The sequence below is a fragment of the Mugil cephalus genome, chromosome 9 (assembly GCF_022458985.1).
Source record: "Mugil cephalus isolate CIBA_MC_2020 chromosome 9, CIBA_Mcephalus_1.1, whole genome shotgun sequence".
Classification (NCBI taxonomy): Eukaryota; Metazoa; Chordata; class Actinopteri; order Mugiliformes; family Mugilidae; genus Mugil; species Mugil cephalus.
This window is the reverse complement of record NC_061778.1, coordinates 19637267-19655260: the sequence shown is the minus strand read 5'-3', so window position 1 is coordinate 19655260 and position 17994 is coordinate 19637267. Positions and strand designations below refer to the sequence as shown.

At 42.0% G+C, this 17994-nt stretch overlaps 1 protein-coding gene across 2 annotated transcripts in view; it reads right to left on the bottom strand.

The window, feature by feature from the left end:
- The window catches only part of LOC125013579 (SPRY domain-containing SOCS box protein 4-like), a 36673-nt gene that overhangs the window by 6874 nt on the left and 11805 nt on the right, over window positions 1-17994 (bottom strand). The window contains exons 2-3 of one of the 2 annotated variants that reach the window (XM_047594365.1): window positions 15781-15874; window positions 4475-5361 (exon numbers count right to left, since the gene is read on the bottom strand). In XM_047594365.1, the coding sequence (XP_047450321.1) occupies window positions 4475-5183 (709 nt within the window). In that variant the 5' untranslated portion in view covers window positions 5184-5361; window positions 15781-15874. Of the gene's footprint in view, window positions 1-4474; window positions 5362-12607; window positions 12856-15780; window positions 15875-17994 lie in introns of those variants that run through there. The other variant, XM_047594366.1, reaches the window with a different exon arrangement.

Sequence of the window (17994 nt, the reverse complement as noted above, 5' to 3'; positions counted from 1 at the left end):
TGCGTGTCAGATGGACCGAGTGTTTTTGATTTTCACATTTTCTAAGTTTATAATAACTCATAAACAAATAAATCTTGCCACTGTTGCAGCTTTCTGAGAAACAAATCCTTTGTCATTCGCTGGATTATCACGAGACAGTGTTGTGTGAACACTTTCATATGTTAAGCAAGTTATTAATCAACAGTTGTGACTGAAAAAAACCAATGGAGACATGAAGCAAGTCTGTGACACTAAGGTACCGATTCTTCATTAGGGCTCCAAAATGTATGAACCCTAACTAGATCACATGCCCAGAGTTATTTAGATTAGACACACACATGTAAATGAAGCAAATTGATTAAAGCTATTTAAAAATTTGCGGTACAGAATTATCTATTATGTTCAGATTAGGAGAGACTTTTGAACAAGAGGTCCATTTTCATGTACAGCCCATCAGAGAACCTGAACTCTTCACACATCATGTCACTCACTATAACAGCTACTCACTCTAACTCACTTTATTCTCCACGTGATTGTTCAGAGATTGTGGAGTATAATGGATCTATTACCATCTGTCTAGGTGGAGAAGCTTCCCTAGTATTCAGCCTCAAGAAAGAGCAATCATATCAGCACTCAGCTAATCATTAGTGTTGATCGTGGGCTCTCTTCTTGAAGGCAATCCATTTGTAAGACCAAGAGTGATGGATGAGGATGTCCGACAAGGCTGTTGTTCAGGTCTTTAGAACAACAAGAAGCCAATCAACTGACTACAGAAGGCTGCTTCGGTCAGAAAAATCCTTTAAAGTAGTGGATCAGTTCTACCCGAAGTCGGACTGAGATTGCAGCTGTGAGGTGATTATTGCTAACAACTCAGAATAGCGTCCTCCTGCCTAACTTCTGTTCAATTTACATAGGTCGAGCTCTTGGCCAACAAAACCTGTGCAGGAAACTGCCTGATCAACAATTAACCACCCACATAGCAGAAAAGACAACCAAACCGTTTCCACAACAACATGCCAACACCACTGGGTGCGTAAACACCGAAACAAAGCGTTAGTGCTGAAAAGGAAGAGGACAAAAAGGAGAGAAAGTAAAAAAAGGAGAGCAGAAGGGAGGAGTTCAAAAAACAAGCAGAGTTCTGTCAAATGAGGGGATGGGCACACAGGTTTGTGAATCACTTCCTTTTCTCTGGTGCGTCTTTGTTCAGGTGTCAATGAGCGTGGCTCAACTCGTTTCCATTTTATGTGCTAGGGACACTGTGTTGTCTTGAGGTCTGATTTGGAGAGCAGCGAAAAAATGCCGTTCCAGGAACAAAATGAAGGCAACAGCATGATACAGCAACCCCACTGTTTTGTACTTTAAAAGGCATAACAAGGCAGATGTATAAAAACAGATAAAATTTCCTGCACGCTTTCAAGTGTCTTTGGGACCGAGTGCCAAAGGACTACAGTGCCGAGTGGAATGCAGCAAGGATGACAAAAATGCTTTTATGTGGAGTTTTAAGGGACAAAACAGACAGAAGAGAAAAGTATAAGGATACTTATCTCTTCTTACTTCCCAGGGAGTGAGAGATGCAGAATAAAGGAGACCAGGAAGGAGGGGAGAACAAAAACGTGAATTGACTACAAGGCAAGCAAAAGACCAAGAATCCAGCAAAGGAACAGAAAGTGAATCCTTTCTGAGATATGGGAATAGGGGAGAGCTCTCTTCTCTGAGCATACATATTAATGCCTCTATTCTTCTTTACATCACACTCATATGAGTTATACCTGATCACATACACACTGGTCTCTAATGTGCCGACAGGCTAATCTGAAGAGCAACAGCTTCCAAACTCAACTGATAACATGCATTCTACTAGGCAGACAAATATGAGTAAAGAAAACAAGATGACAGTGTTGATTCTTCTGTTGTCCATTATCATTTCACTTCATTATAAACATAGAAGATAAGAAGAAACAAAAATAAACAATCATAACATAATAAACCCCATAAAACCATAAAGCCTTTCCATTAGTAAAGCGTTTTCCTGTCTCCCGCATCATTAGTCTGGCAAAGACAAACAGATAAAATTACACATGCATATTTCAGAGTTGAAGCTTATAGGAATCGGTCTAAACTTTATAGTGGTACATTTGTCACTGTTAAAACTGTGCAGACCCCATTTATGCTCTGTCCCTGGCCCTTCAGACATTTTTGCTGTGAGCTAAACATTTATATACAAATCCTTACACATAAAATGAGCAGATTCCTCAGTAGGGTCAGAACAGGGCAACAGTCACATTTATATAGGTGTAAATGAACGGCTAAACTGTCCCTTGAGACGGCCATCATGACTCCAAAATACTGATTTACATGCCACATCTGACTTTTTTTGGGTCATGCTGACATTTTGGATTCCTGTCAGTGTGATGCAACTCTGGGAATACACAAGAAAAAGGATGACACTAAAGGCTGAGTGCCTCACACTTAATCAGACAAATATGTCGCCACACACAGTGCGATAAAAAGGCTGTTATCCGCTGTTCTACGGAGCCAAAAGGAACATCTCATCCTGGTTTTGGGCTGAATCTCACAAAATGTGAAGTATGTCAGAAACATGGCAATGTTTCCCCGAACTATCCTTGACCTACCCTCTGTGCAGGAAGCAAAAAGCATTTGCCTAGAATTTTATATTAGTTATTACTGGATCCAAACAATCAAAACATTCAGCACAAATCTAAATAATTGGAGAGAAATTCATTAAAGATGCCCCATAAATACTTGCGATTCATTTCGCATGCTAGCTAGATCTTAAAAGTCACACTATGCACTTTTTTTTTTTTTAAACCGCAGGCAATGATTACAAACATGCAAATGTATAACAGATTTTGTACTGAAATAGGACTATAAAAATTGTACGTCATGTGCGCAAACACACAACATACACGCTAACCTTAACTTTCCCACTACGGCCAGACTCCGAGCTCAGAGACACACTGGGACATCATCCAAAAGTCCTAAACTGTCTGCCAGCACACACAAACACACACACACACGGCTCGCAGCCATGGACATGGTGTTCATGCCACACTCTGGGAAACGCCCCAGACTGCTTAGGTCTTTGTGCAACATGCAGGCTAGAGCTGGAGGGACGGCTGAGGGCCATTACTCAATCGGAGACAGCTCCACTAGTTGGAAGGATGACATTTAACAAAACAGAGTGGCAGGGAGCAGAGGGACATGGAGGAAGGCTTGGTAACTGTCGCACATACACGGATCTTTATGATGACTTTGGGACTCTTGCGTCAGAGTTGGATATTCTTGTTTGCGTGCGAGAGTTTGGGGATGGATGTCAGAACGCAACACAAAGTGACAGAAGCAGAGCAAAAATAGTATTCGTTAGTACAGAGTGTGTTTAAGCTGCTTCCTATTGTTAAACAAAGCAGCAGTACGTCTCATTGTGGGCTTTTAATAGATCAGTGCGGACAAAAATGTGCACTGCATGTTTTCTGAAGAAACCGTGATAAGGAAAGCCTCATTGCAAGCCAACACCAGGTCAATTATTGTGTGAATCACTTCCAAATTACTGACTTGAAAATGTACTTACTGAAAACAAGAAATTTCTAGTCAGTTGATACACACATTACACAATAAAGACAGTGTTTCAGTCACACAAAGGATTGCATGACTGTGACTTCTCCAGAGGCTTGTGAGTTTAGTGGAGTTTGCCAGAATGACTCAGTTGCCTGACACAGACTCCACTGTCCATCTCCATACAATAGCAGTCTGTATACAACTATTAACAAACATGACTGGTCATAGCTTATAACTGATGACTGAATGCACATGTCTTTCTTGGATTGCCAAGTTCATATCTCTTCCTCCGCTTCATTCTGATTCTGTCACTGGGCGCCAAGATGTCATACCACAAATCACACCCAGTGGGTTTTCAGAGCTTTAATGAGCAGGTCTAAACTAGATCTATGCTCAAATGAAGCCATAAACATGACATATAAATTACCTACCACATCAACCTCTACACATTTAACAAGTGACACAAATACAAAACAGCAAAGAAAAGGCCACAAGTGTTTATATTGACAGATGATTAGGTAAACAGAGAGTCACCAGTTATTGACCTTTCTGCAGTGAAAGCTATTAGTCATAAAACTGAAATCTGTGTGTGAGCCTGAAAAGACTGATGGGTTCTAAAAACCTAAATGGGGAAAAGGCGAGAAAGTTAAAAGATGAGCATATTTGACATCAAACGCATGCAGGCAAGACATTCCAAGCATTAAGACACCTTTGCTTTGGAAGACATTTCCTGAGCCACAAGGAAAACTAGATACAAAAACAGAGGGGAACAACAGGAAGTTCCTCTTTCGACATCATCTAATTGGATGAAGTATATATGATAATGACTATTTTCAGCAGCTGTAAAACAATTGACCATCCTTTTAATATTAAATATTACTTTGTGTCATTTTTAAGTGTGTGTCAGTGTTGCACTTACGATCTAGTCCGTTGACGTAACGGATGGACACTTCGCAGTGTCCCCACACAGCACTGACGATGGGATACAGTCTCTTGCCTTTTAGTCCCCTGAAAGCCACTCCCAGATACTGTCCATCCACCATGAAGCTCAGCGTCCCTTCATCCATATCAAGTATTACTGTCAGACAATCTGGAAGCACAAATGACTCGTCCGGCTCCAGGAAACAAGGGTATGTGGGAGCCGATGTGGAAACGGGGCGGTTCTTCCCGTCATGGTAGAGTCTGTTCCGACCCAGGTCCCAGCCCCACGACTCGGAGTCTGAGCCCACCAGGGCTGTGTAGCCCACCGAGTGTAAAGGTGCTTCAGCAGTGCCTACACCCACAACAGCATGGGTGCCTCTTTGTCTGGCCGGCCAGTGAATCCTCCAGACGTGCAGTCCCCTGGTGTAGCCCACCTTGCCTCGAATACAGTCTGTGCTCTGTGCCACGGGGTGTCGGTGGAACGTCAGCTTGTCGTCCTCCTTGACAAAGACGTTGAGCGAACGATCGTCTGGGTTCCAGGCGTGGCGAAGCTGAGTCTCTGTGCTGGCTGGTGGCATGTCCAGCAGTAAGTCCAGCCTAGGGGGTCGACAGAAATCTGGGCCCCGCAGCTCACGGCGCACTGGCCGGTATGAGGGCTCCCCCCGTACATCCACCGATTTGATGCTGCCTGAGATCTTCTGGCCCATGGCTGGGTAGATCCAAATGATGAAGGCACAGAGGGGAGGGAAATGGACGGGCCAACGGTGGTAATGAGGGGCCAGTAGGTCCTGACGTTACCTCATGAGCACAGTGACAACACGCTGGGTTCTGGGTGGAAAGAGGCCAGTGGACACACGCTGTATTCAGCCAGGGGGAACCACACTCCTGAAACATACACAATAGAAGACGTTATGTATCTGCTACACAGCCCAAATATGGTTTAATAAACAGCTCCTGTGCAGACGAGGACACAGCAATTATTTCTTTCTCATTAGACTGGAACACGTTATGATATATCAATGTTATATCATAGTCCAGTGGAGGAGTAAAGCCTCCAATAGTCTGAAATTGATGCAGACAGCTTGTCCATACATTCATCCAATCCTAGTTTGATATTTGGATATTTCAGAGAAACAACTGACAATGTTGAAATTTGATTTTCAAAAAAACTTTTATGTTAATACATCATGTACCAAATCATTTAAGATATATTATTTGAACTTCTGTGTGCAAAAGCATCCATGCGAGTGAATTCTGACATAAGAATGAGCAAGAATGATTTTAAAGCAATTTGTTAAAGTTTAAATTTATTTCCATCATCTGATTAAAATGGTACAAGAATACACTTGACACTAAAACATATTTAAGGCTTGCAGTCTTTTTAGCAACAGTCATTCTATGAGAAACTCTCCATTAGGTAAACACCAACAAAGAATCAAAGAGGGAATTGCAGAAACTTGCAGCCGACTTCCTGTTAAGTCATGCAGTATGTGCTCCTCCTTAGGAAATCACTCCCTCATCGAGCAAACAATTGTGATGCAACTGATGTGTTATAACTATATGAAAATTCAACACGCTGAGCCATCACAGCAAGTCAGACTGAAAACCCCAACCTACAGCGGTGCACTGTCTCTCTTTACCATCAAGCTGTTCCAGATCGTATGAACTACTTACTCCTTGTCCTCCGTTGCCCTTTCCTGTATGCAATCACTTTGATGTTTTTTCACACTCCTCTATAGTTTCTTAGGAAAGAACTCTGCATGATTCTTCCAGGGAAAGTAGAGAACACTAGCACTGGCCCACCAGGAGGGACGGGCGCAGATGCCAAGTGTGTAGAGCGAATGCTATGAATGACAAGAGTATACACGAATACAAAGGGAACAGGAGCAGTTTTAATGAGAAAAGGTTGCTCTTACCAAATACTGATCTGATTTATTCTTTTTGTCATTATAGCAAAAGAGATAAAATACACACAAACACTGGCAAATTTGCTGTAGGTTTTTAACTAGCTCATATGATTTTATTCTTTTAGCCAGAAGATCGCTGTGTATAGAAGAGTCTTGCATTCACAAAATATATGGGAACTATTCCAAACTTGCTTGAGAGTCATAAAGTTTTCTTCAGCATTAGAGTAGTTTAGTGGGGTTGGCAGTCAACAGCTAGCTTTGCATACTTAGGGTGCTTTCACATGTAGGCTGTTCTGCAACCAGGTTGGTTAATTAGGGCTTGTGTGAACACGGCAACCGCACTCTGTTCTGGAACAAATTAACCAAGTTGACATTGGTTAGATTGGGTGGTCTTTTGCAATGGCTCCCTAGAGCATGTTAGCCACAAAGTGATATACCTACAGTATCATATGAGATGAGATTTAAAAGAGCTTTCCCGACCGTGCACGCTTTCGAATACCTTACAACCATATACATAAACATAGTTTTTAACACTCAACCTAGATACTTTGAACACGTTGTCCAGTGTTCAGTTGCACAGAAAGCTGGTAAAAGAACAGAAATAGAAAATATAGAAAATAGAAAATAGAAATTTTCCTCGCAAAGCTATGACAAGGTGTTGAGGGCGTTTGAGAACTTCTCTGCCTGTAAACATGAACCAAACTACAGTTAATGCAAAATTGTGATCAATTACTCCCAGGATCTGAAGTCTGAATGTAGGTGTGAAAGTATAATTGATTTCTCAAAACCGGTAATAAAATGTTGGGCTTGTAGTGCAGCATGTGGTTCCATGCCTCGTATTCCTGCAAACATAATCCTTCTGGTTTCTTGCAAAATGTTTGAAAATACAAAACACTAGCTTTGGTGTTCAAACTCATACTCATTACAATAAATTCAGGGCTGCCATCACCAGTAACCTCTCAACTAGCGAGCTTCTAGAGGCAGCCTGCAGACAATTAATGAAACACTCGGTGATTAGCTACGCCAGCTTTAGCCTGCAAAGGGTCATGGGGAGCTGGAGTCTATCCTGCTGGTACTAGACAAGGGGGTGGCCTACACTGTCGATAATCTTTTGATAAACTTGCAAATGATTTATGGCCAATAAAAAAAATATATATAAATATGCACATCTTCTGTTAGAAAACCTACGCAGACACTGGTGGGACAAATACCACATAAAACGGAGTTTCTATCACACAAAAACAATGATAAGATTTACCTTCTGTTCAGTCCATTAAGTCCTGTAGTGACATTACCCCGGTTCTCTAGTAGCAATAACTAATGACCATCTTGACCTTTTCGCAACAGGACTCATTTCTCCAAGTAAATAAAATACAATGTTTGGCCATATTGTTCTGACAATAAATGGGAAATATACAGTAGCTCACTACAGTTGGCATAATAAAAGTGAATACTGACACTACCGGAAAAATACCAGAAACACAAAACTCCACACAGAAAGTAGAGGGAGGGAGGCTGTATGAGCCTGGTCACGGTCATAACAAAGACATCTTCTCACATTTTTAGTCTTTCACTTTCAGTGACGAGAAATCACACTTTCCTTTATTGGCCGAGCAATATCTGTAATGTATTTATACAACAAATCCATTTGCACAACACTATCTCGTGACTATGAGCCATGAAGAGAGACAAGCTTTCCATTTCCATATTAATCCATTTATACCACTAGAGATGATGCATGGCATCATTTCTGGATAAATATGTTGTCGATTTATTATACAGCATAATGCATTCACAGACTAAGAAACAACAGGCCACTCAGCATTTTATCAAGGCAGAACATGTAATATGCGTGCCCCGAGCACTCAAACCGTTTTAGATTCTAGGTTCACACCGACCAGTGAAGACTTGAAGCACGGCACTCAAGTCTGGATCACGGCAACTCGATCCCAAACTTGTAGTCAATAAAACATTCTCAAAATGATTAACATGAAAGGCATTAAATGATGTCACACTTAAGGATTCAAACAGAACCGGTCCCTCATTCTTTCTCTGAAACTCCTTTGGGAATATTCAATGTCATCCTCATTGAGCTTCTAGCGTAAGTAGTGAAAATGAAACTTGTATCAACTTCATCCCAGCGCTTGATCATCAGTCCTGCCTCCCTGTGCAGAGCAGTCCCCCACTCTCACTCTCTCTCTGACACGTAAACACACACAAACGGTTGAGCACATTATCGACAACAGCTGCAAAAAATAGAAAAAAATAAATAAATAAATAAAATGGTAAACTGGAACAGGTTTTACTCCAGCGTGCTGGTTAATAACTGCAAGATGAACAAACACTGTGTGAGCCAGATTATTTCAAGTCTCTGATCTGCTACCGTGACGCCAACAGATCCTGACAGTCAAAGATTCAGAGTCCCCGGGTCTTCAAGGATAAAACGGCAATGGTTTAATACGTTCGCACAGCACTATTAATGTTAGTCACAAAGACTAACAAAACACAAAACAACAAACAAAACAACATGTGTATGGTAGCCTTGAATGAGAGAGTTCAAATTAAACTACTCAGACCAGATGATGAATCATTAAAGTCAAAAAATAAGGAAAATGTTAAAGCTAAAAGAGCCTGAAGAATGCACGCAGACCAAAAAAATTAATCAGATGCCCAAATAATTGGCAACAATCTTGTGAGTGTTGCAGGTCTAAATGAAACAAATGGCCACATCTTTAGACCAGCAACCACAAAGTATCCACAAATCATTAATTTTAAATGAGCACAGCAAATTTTGGCTCATTAGCACACAGAGCTGATTCATACTTACAATTAACAGAGGAAGTAACAGAGCCGTCAACTGTGAGAAAGAAAATATACAAATAACATCTCGCTTATGAGGCCAACATCAACTCCTTCTGTCAGGTCTTATTCACTCACTATACAGTAAATAGGAACAACCAATAGTATATGGCAATAAGAGGAGGTAGAAGAAGCTGGTTTCATATTAAAGGCGAGTGGGAGGATGGAAGGATGAGAGTGAAGGTCAAAGTTGGTGAAGAGTGTAAGTGACGAGTGCAAGGGCGAGTGAAGGAGAAATGAGAAAATGGGAGACGGAGGAGAGAAACGCTGTTATGGCATGTGAGTGATGGCGGGAATAAAGATAGGGAAATATAAAGCAAGAATAAAGGAATAATATACGACTTCTAACCCGACACCTCTTCAGACTAAGAGGGCTGACTTTGGTGGAAGGGATTATCCAGCAGCAAATACTGCGGCTCCAAACCGAGAACCATCTCTGCTTCATCTCCCTCATGTTTGACTTGGGGCTCCGTCTTCTCCACCTCTTTAAAAAAGCAGGTCTAAATTTCAGCAGTGTGACATTCCTCCGCTCTGGGTGTAGGAGAAATTGAAAGCAAGGATGAGCTGGCACTCTTTCTTAGATGTGGCTGGACGAGAACCCGCTGCATAATCTTGCTAACTCACACAAGGGAGGCAGTGGCACGGAGAAGGCCGCTGGTAGCGTGACAACCACTGTTAGCATATCAAACACGCACAGCCAGTCTTAACGCAAGCAACACCCACGGGCACATACACGTGAGGCTTAAGGCTTATAAATGCACACTAGTAATGCAGGGACTTTGAAGTAGAATCAAGTGAAAACACACAAATATGCACACCAGCATCGGAACATCAACTGTAGGCAATGACGACACTGGTCTCAGCAGGTACACAAACATTCTTTAAGTAAATGACAAACTGATACCAGTCATCTCGGTATCTACCACGGAGATGAATCATTAGGTATAATGAAAGAGACACATTGTTAATGGCAGCACATGAACTAGAACCTGCTGCTGCAAGTTCGACCATTAAACATACACCATCTGGCATAACATTATGACCATTGATAGAAGCAAATAACATGAGCCTCTTGCAACAATTCAGTGTTGGAAACCTTTGTACCTGACATTCACGTGGATGTTACTTAGACATGTACCAACAACCTAGACCAAACCACACACCCCCACCACACTCATTGCTGGCAGCAGCCATCCCCAGCAGGATGCAGCCTGACACAGACACGCACATAAACAACGGTTTAGGAACGACTTCAAAACTTTCACTAGATCCCAAACAACATGCTGTTGCCAGACACCACAGGGCACCCTCAGAAGGCCCATGTCTGGAGGCACAAGGGAGGCCTACACAATATGAGGCAGATAGTCATAATGTTGTGCCTGATTGCTGTAATTCAATGGTTGCCTGAGAGTTAGACGGATGCAGATGTGGTAATGGAGTGTGGCCAGCAGGTGGTTTGCCAAATCCTTTGAGCGCATCTGAATATAATTGTTAACAGCAGAAGAAGGGTTGAGCAAAGAGACATGCGTCCGTTACAACGTATAAATTCGTCCTCCATTGCCTCCGTCAGGCTGCTAATGATGACTAAAATATCCCAGACCTGCTCACTAAATTGTGGGAATTCTTTAAATTCCTACAACTGACTAAAAAAGTGTTTATTTTAGCCTTTTTGCCATCTAGAGTAATGCCATGGTTGCCAAAGAATGTTGGAAATGTGAAGGTCTCACGGTTACTCTACACTAATATTGTGAGTTGTCATATAATCCACATGAACTCCTGAATCATCTCTCAAAAGCTGTGGCATCTCAGGGATTTTTTATTCGTCATTCGCGACCATACAGAAGGATGAGATAGAACGGAGTTATGGACTCAGGTCCTGGATTTTTCCCCATAGTCACTATAGTTTATAGGCACTAAATAAAAACAGTAGAGATAAGAATAGAAATTTGTCCATCTTTTATTTCTTTATTTTTTGTGTATTTCTTGTGTATTTCCTATTCAGATCTTTGGGATCTAAAGATAAAAATCTAAAACTCCTACCTGCTGTGGGACTCACCTTTTCAAAGTAGAACACACAATGAAATGACTGACTCTTTGTGAGTTGAAATAATTCTTCTGCTAAAACATTTTAGTCACACTGATTTTGCACAATCAGTGTTTTATGTTGCCCTCTCCCAGTCATGGCTACAAAAAGCTTCACAATCTCTTCCTCTGTTCAGAATTTCTGAGGCATGAAAGGGGCAGTGCTGTGACCACAGCTTGCTTATTGCCGTTAACAATTTTCAAAACATGAGCAGAGCAGGTGGATGATGCAAGATGATGCCAGCCTTTGCTTGACTGGAAACAAAGCATGTGACACCAGGTGATATGCGAAGAAACTGGAAGGTTTAATTCCAGCATGCAGGTTTGTTTGGTGCATCGGGCCTGGGGGTTATCTAGAGCTGGATCAAGACTGGAGGTTCATGAGGAAATTCAGCTTTAAGTTAGGGTTGTATTCAGATGATGAATTATAGTAAACTTCATTTCCTCAGACTTTTACCCTATTTTCAGCTAAATAATTTCTTCTCAAAAACCAATGATCCAACATTCACCCTCAAGGGGAGAAGCCAGGAACACACTTTCATTCTTGACACACTTCAACTCTATGAATGAGCAAAAAACTGTAGTTACCTCCATATTTAATTCTACTTCACTATAAACGCTCACTTCTCACTCTAGCCATCCTGATCGGGTATACAATTTATTTCCAAATCTGCTCTAGTATAACCTGACCCTTACTCTTCCTCGACCCAGCTTCCCAAGTTAGATAAGATGTAATTATGAGTCAGGGATTGCACTGTGCCTGAGTACCAGCAGTGTAACGCAATACACAGCCCACAATCATGTGCCGCTCTCCCACCTCTCGGCCACTCACGTGTGTGTAACATTACACTGACAGTCTAATGGTGGCTGTGACCATTCTGAGGAGGACAGAGTGGATCAACAGTCGTTCTTTTCCCCCACAAACAAAGGGAAAGATCTAAAATTCTATTTTACAGAAACATTAATGTGGACTTTAAGTATTAACCCATAAATGTCGTACAGGGCTTACTTCAAAAGAAAAGTAAATATCTCCAACAGCTCTGTAAGACGGCGAATTTCATTCGAGACATAAACTTTAATTTTATTCATTTCAAGATTTTCTCTCGGGCATGTCAACACCCTCAGAAGGCTGTAGCGTACAGTCAAAAAGACCTCTGAAGACTGTCAGCATGGGACGAGACCCAAAACAGCCTTTCAAACAGAGACGGGAAAACTGAGAAAAGTAGCACAAACAAAAGGTCAAGAGACAGAAGTGGGCTGTGAGAAGGAAAGAGACGTCTTACCATGAAAGCATTTCTACGAACAGTCAGCCGGCTCTCACACACTAATGTGAATATTCAACCACAGTAGCCAAGTAGAAGAGTGGGAATACTTGCTCCTCAGTCTATAGTCCAAATTGAGGTCAGCACACAGTCAACAGCCAGACGAGTGTGGGACAGGGCAGAGACAGACAAGAAGAGAGTGCGTTTTGTGTGTCGGTAAGTCGGTGAGTTCCTGCCCGTGACGCGAGGATGGGGAAAAACAGCTTGGCTCCAGTTCCCAGCTAAGACAGGAAAACAGCTGCTGGAGGGAGGAGGGAAGGGAGGGAAGATAGAGGGAGGGGGAAGGGGAGGGCTTAGCGTGGAGCACGCTCAAAGTCTTTCCCAAGCTGTGCAAAACCACCCACTCTCTAAGAGATACGCTGCCTGCGCTCCTCGAGGAGAGACGACAGAAAGAAATGTGGCCACACACAAACACACATATTTGCAGATTAACAGCCCATTTTCACTTTGCTCTGTTGTACTGGACAATGGACAGAGGACCAGTTAAGGGCGGGGGTGGGAGGGGCTCTTAAAGAAAGCATAAAACCACTGAAAGCGTAAAACCCATCAACTGCATCTCGGAGCCTAAAATGTGCCATGTGAATGTGCTGACTGTCATGCCACTCCATCAGTAATGACAGCTGATGTCAGTCGAGCATCTGTCATTTGGCTTAAGATTTCATTTCTTCCGTAGCATTGCACTGGTCTCTAGATGATACATTTGCAGATAACATTTTTGTGCACGAAATACGCACTGTCTATCTAGTCAAGTCATAGAACAACTTTAAGTGTGAAGACAGCGACACATTTACGATCTGCATTTACTATGGCTGTTTTTTCCCTCTTCTCCTCTGTTCCGACACCATCCCCCGCTCTCTACCTTTATATCCACGCTTCTCTCACTCATCTTTCTCCTCGGAGACGAGGAAGTCCTCCTCTCTGTTGTTACCCCCTCCTCAGCAAACACGCAGCAGCATTCCTCTCTGCCTGCTGACACTCTCCAGTCTTCCGAGGGTTTATTACTGAACTCCATACACATTAATACGATATGACTTGGCTCAAATTAACTCTAGTGAGGAAACTCACACTGTAGCATTCACCGTACAATCCACAACAGATTCAAGACCACCCATTCGCGCTGGAGGCTCCCGCTGTTCGAGGGACAACCTTGTTTTGACAGGGCGTGGCGTACTGATAGGAGTGCTGCAAGATGCTGGATGACCTCAAGCAAAGATTAGAAAGGGCTACTACAGTCAACAGACATCACAAACCTCGGTAAAAAGATATTTAATCGTGTCATCCGGTGCAATACCAAGAACCAGGACGGGACAGACACAAAAAGTGTGGGAAACTTGTAAGAGAAACTAAAAATAAAGTGATAGGATAGTAAATAGGTCAAGCCAAAGAATTAACATACGAGAGAAAGTAAGACCGGAGCAAGTGGAGAGTTGATTCAAAGGGAGGACGGCACACGTTTTTTTTTCCCATGGCCTGATGTCAAAGTGAGCAGGAAAACCTGAAATGCAGATTAGTGTTAGCATGCCAACATACAGATCAAAGAGTCTAGGCGGACAAGGTTGTGAACTAGTCAATATTACATTCAACTTAGACACGACACACCCAAGTTTAAGTAGCAGCTTATTCATGACTTCGTTGGCAAACCTTTGAGGTTTTATGGGCTGAAGGCATCATCTCAAATGCCATTATAGTACACACTTGCATCGAAGCTTTTTAGATGTACGAACATTCAGCAAGATCCTAGAGTCTATTTACATGTAATGACTATAAAATGCACTGCGCAAATTACAATAAGATGCCTAAAGTCAGAATACAGTCCAAGCATTGGCAGTAGACATTAGGGCTGAGTTTAAAAACTAAATAGCTGTTTGATTGAAATCAGTCTTCACTGGAAAGAACTGATGTCAACATACAAGATCCTCTGATCAGTTTTTAAAAAAATGCTTCATATACTTCATATACTATACTTCATGCACGCTCTCAGTACAAATCTCGATGTGGTGTCGCAAGACTGGTTGCGCGCGACAAATCTTGCAGACAGTCCTAGTACAATTCCCACAATACTGGACATGGTCAAGTGCTTTTTTAATGAGCACGAGAACTGGGGAATCCATTGTGAATACTTCAGCCGCTTGTTTAAAACGGGGGGGAATGACAGGGGCGTACAGTCACTGAGTTCACTTGAAATCACTGTATGACAGATGGTGAAATTCCTGTTGTAGGGACAGGTCACGTTTCCTGAAACTACAAATGTTTGCTGCAGAGAAACAAAATCTCCACAAAAATAATACAAAATTCTGTCTACGTACCGACTCAACAGTTTAATATAATACTATCCTACAATTTCTAAACATAATTTCCACAAGGGAAATCAATGAGCTACAGTTAAGACCAATACAGCATTTAAATCGGTTCAGTCCGTATTTGTACCAAAGTTCAGTCACATGTTGGATGGAATATCGCGGGGCTGTTTTGCTCTTAATGCTGTTAAAGGCTCATCTGGTTCAAATGGATTCTTTTTGACACAGGAGTCCTGAGTTACGTTTACTACTATACTGCATGGTTTACATAGCGCCATAGCAACCATTGTATTATTTACAATGCCATCTGTCTTTATTTGCCTGTAGCTCATTAGACTTCCATGACAGAGGCCAGGATTTGACCCCCAGTACAAAGTATTTCATCTGAAAATGTTGGACAGGGCTACTGTAATTTGATGACCGCTGCAATTTTATGCTGCTTATGTTGCACCCGAGTCATGCTTTATCACAATTCTGAAGTGAGCTGTGACAATTAGGTTCAGTGACTTACAGGAGGCTTCCGCAGCATGAAACATTAGGCAAGACTCTCCAAGCCTGTCGAGCATATCAGCTGCTTTTAGGTGAGGGCCTGTTGAAAAATTTAGCAGGGGCCTTGGATCAGTTTCCCTGCGCCCACAGGTAAGTCTGAACCAGTCTGATCAGGTTTCCACAGCTGGGTTGCAGAACATGGGGTAGGGCAAGGAAGTCTCTCATCACCGCTAATATATAACAGTACATGGCTGTTCCGTTTAGAGGCCTAAGTGCAGCTAAAAACACAGACGTTGTCGCTGCAGTATGTAACCTAGGCAGAAACTAGATGTGGGATGGGAAACAAACCTCTTAATCCATCTGAGTGCAGGTGTGTTGAGAAAAGTGCATCTCTGCCAGGTCAGCGGGGCGTGGGTCACACAATGAAAGCTCTGGTTATTTCCTGTTGAGAAAAGACCCAATGGTTTGATTAGGGTGCCATAATCAACTAAATGCCTTGTCGGTTGTTTTACAGCAGCCAAGAAAATGGTGCTTTTATTATGATAAACTACTGCTGGCAGAGAATGTTCAGTCAACAGCATCGGAGGCCGTAGTCTGATCCAATGTTTTGCATTATACATTTGAGAGTCACTAAAGCGCTGGTAGATGTTCTCCAAACAACAAAAGCTATCCAGCTCGCATTTACGCCAAGATGAAACAATAATAGGGTGGTGACAAAGATACACTGCCTGTCCAAAAAAAATAAATAAAAATAATTCGCTGTCGCCACCTGGATTTAAACTAAGCAAATAGAGTTAGTCTGTTTGACAAGGGTCAAATCATTGGCGTGCATCAAGCAGAGATATCATCTAAGGAGACTGAAGCAGAAACTACTAAAATTGGAAGTGTCCAACGCATTATTAAAAACTGGATGGATAGTGTGGAACTATCATCTTCAAGGATAGAATTTGGTCACTTAAACGTTTGGTGAAATCAAATCTAAGAAAAAACAGTAGAAGTCATGACTATGTTTAATCATGATCTAAGAGCATTTCCACACATACAGCGTAAAGGGAACTCAAGGGACTGGGACGAACAGCTGTATATCCTTAAGAAAAGGACCAGTGAGGCTAACCAGGAAAAAAGGCTTTAAATTTGCTAGGGAGCATAAATACTGGACTTTGGAGCAATGGAAGAAGGTCATGTGGTCTGATGAGTCCAGATTTAGCCCTTTCCAGGGAGCAGATGAAGTGACACCCCCATCAACCCCAATTCCTACTGTACAAGTATGTGGAGGCAGCGCTATGATCTGGGGTTGCTGCAGTTGCTCAGGTCAGGGTTCAGCAACATTACGCCCAAAGAATGAGGTCAGCTGACTACCTGAATATACTGAATGACCAGGTATCCCATCAATGGTTTTTATCTTCCCTGATAGCACAGTCATATTCCAAGATGAAATGGTCAGGCACACATTGTGAAACAGTCAGTGTGTTCACATGCACAGCTTAAGCGCTATGCTCGAAATTCTACTTTCTGAATGCAGCCCTTGTTCCAGTTGACATGCAGCAGGAAAAAAAAAATCAAATAACTGATGGGAACATGTCCTGCTCTTCCACAATAGGTTGCGATATGTGTCTTTTCAGCGGGTTAATACCATGTTAATACAGCCCCCTTTAGGTTGACCTATTACGTCATATAATAAACATGATTCGTTCGTGGAGCAGACCGGCATTCCTAACAACAACCAGATGGATAATAGCACACTTTTTTTTAAATCTCGTACGTAATGTGCGCACTACTCCTGGTGCAGAAAAGATGTGCACTATCCCTCAGGTGGTTCTTCTACAGGCTCTGTTTACCTTCTTCTTCTTCTGCAATTGGCTTGCTCGAATGTTTTTGTTCCGGGGTCACATGCCAGCGCAGAGGTTCTGGAGCACGCGTTATCCTGTTGTAGTCCAATTAACCGTACACATGTCAGAGAAAACCGAATTCCAATCGCATTAACTGGGTGTCTTAATTGGATATGGAGAACTCCATATTTTAGTAACAACCGGATTAAGTTGTCCAGTTAGAGTCTAATTAAGGTAATAATTTGTCTTTTTCATGTGCATGTAAACACACTGAGTGGTTCAGGGAGTATGAGACATCATTATCACACAAAGATTAGCCTCCACACAGTCTACACCTTAAGCCTATTGTGAATCTTTAAGATCTGCTGGAGAAGGCTTTGTGCAGTGGTCGACTCTCACATCAAAACAAGATCTTGGTTTTAAAAAATAAATAAATAAATGAATGGAACACTGGATGGAAATAAATCTCACTGAAAGCAAAAGCTCATCAAAACAATGCTACAGCAAATGTGTGCTATAATCAAAGCTAAAGGTGGTCCAATGTCCAGTGTATATTAAACCTGAAGGAATAAAGAATGTTGGGAGGGGTTCTGGTTTTATGAATATCTATGACCCTGGGCAATCTTAATGTTCATCAAATTTTTAGACAACCCCTCTTCAAACATAAAACAGGCTTGTGTGTGTAGAGGTACCTCATGGATAATCTAGGCATCTAGCAGCGCCCTTGTGTTGT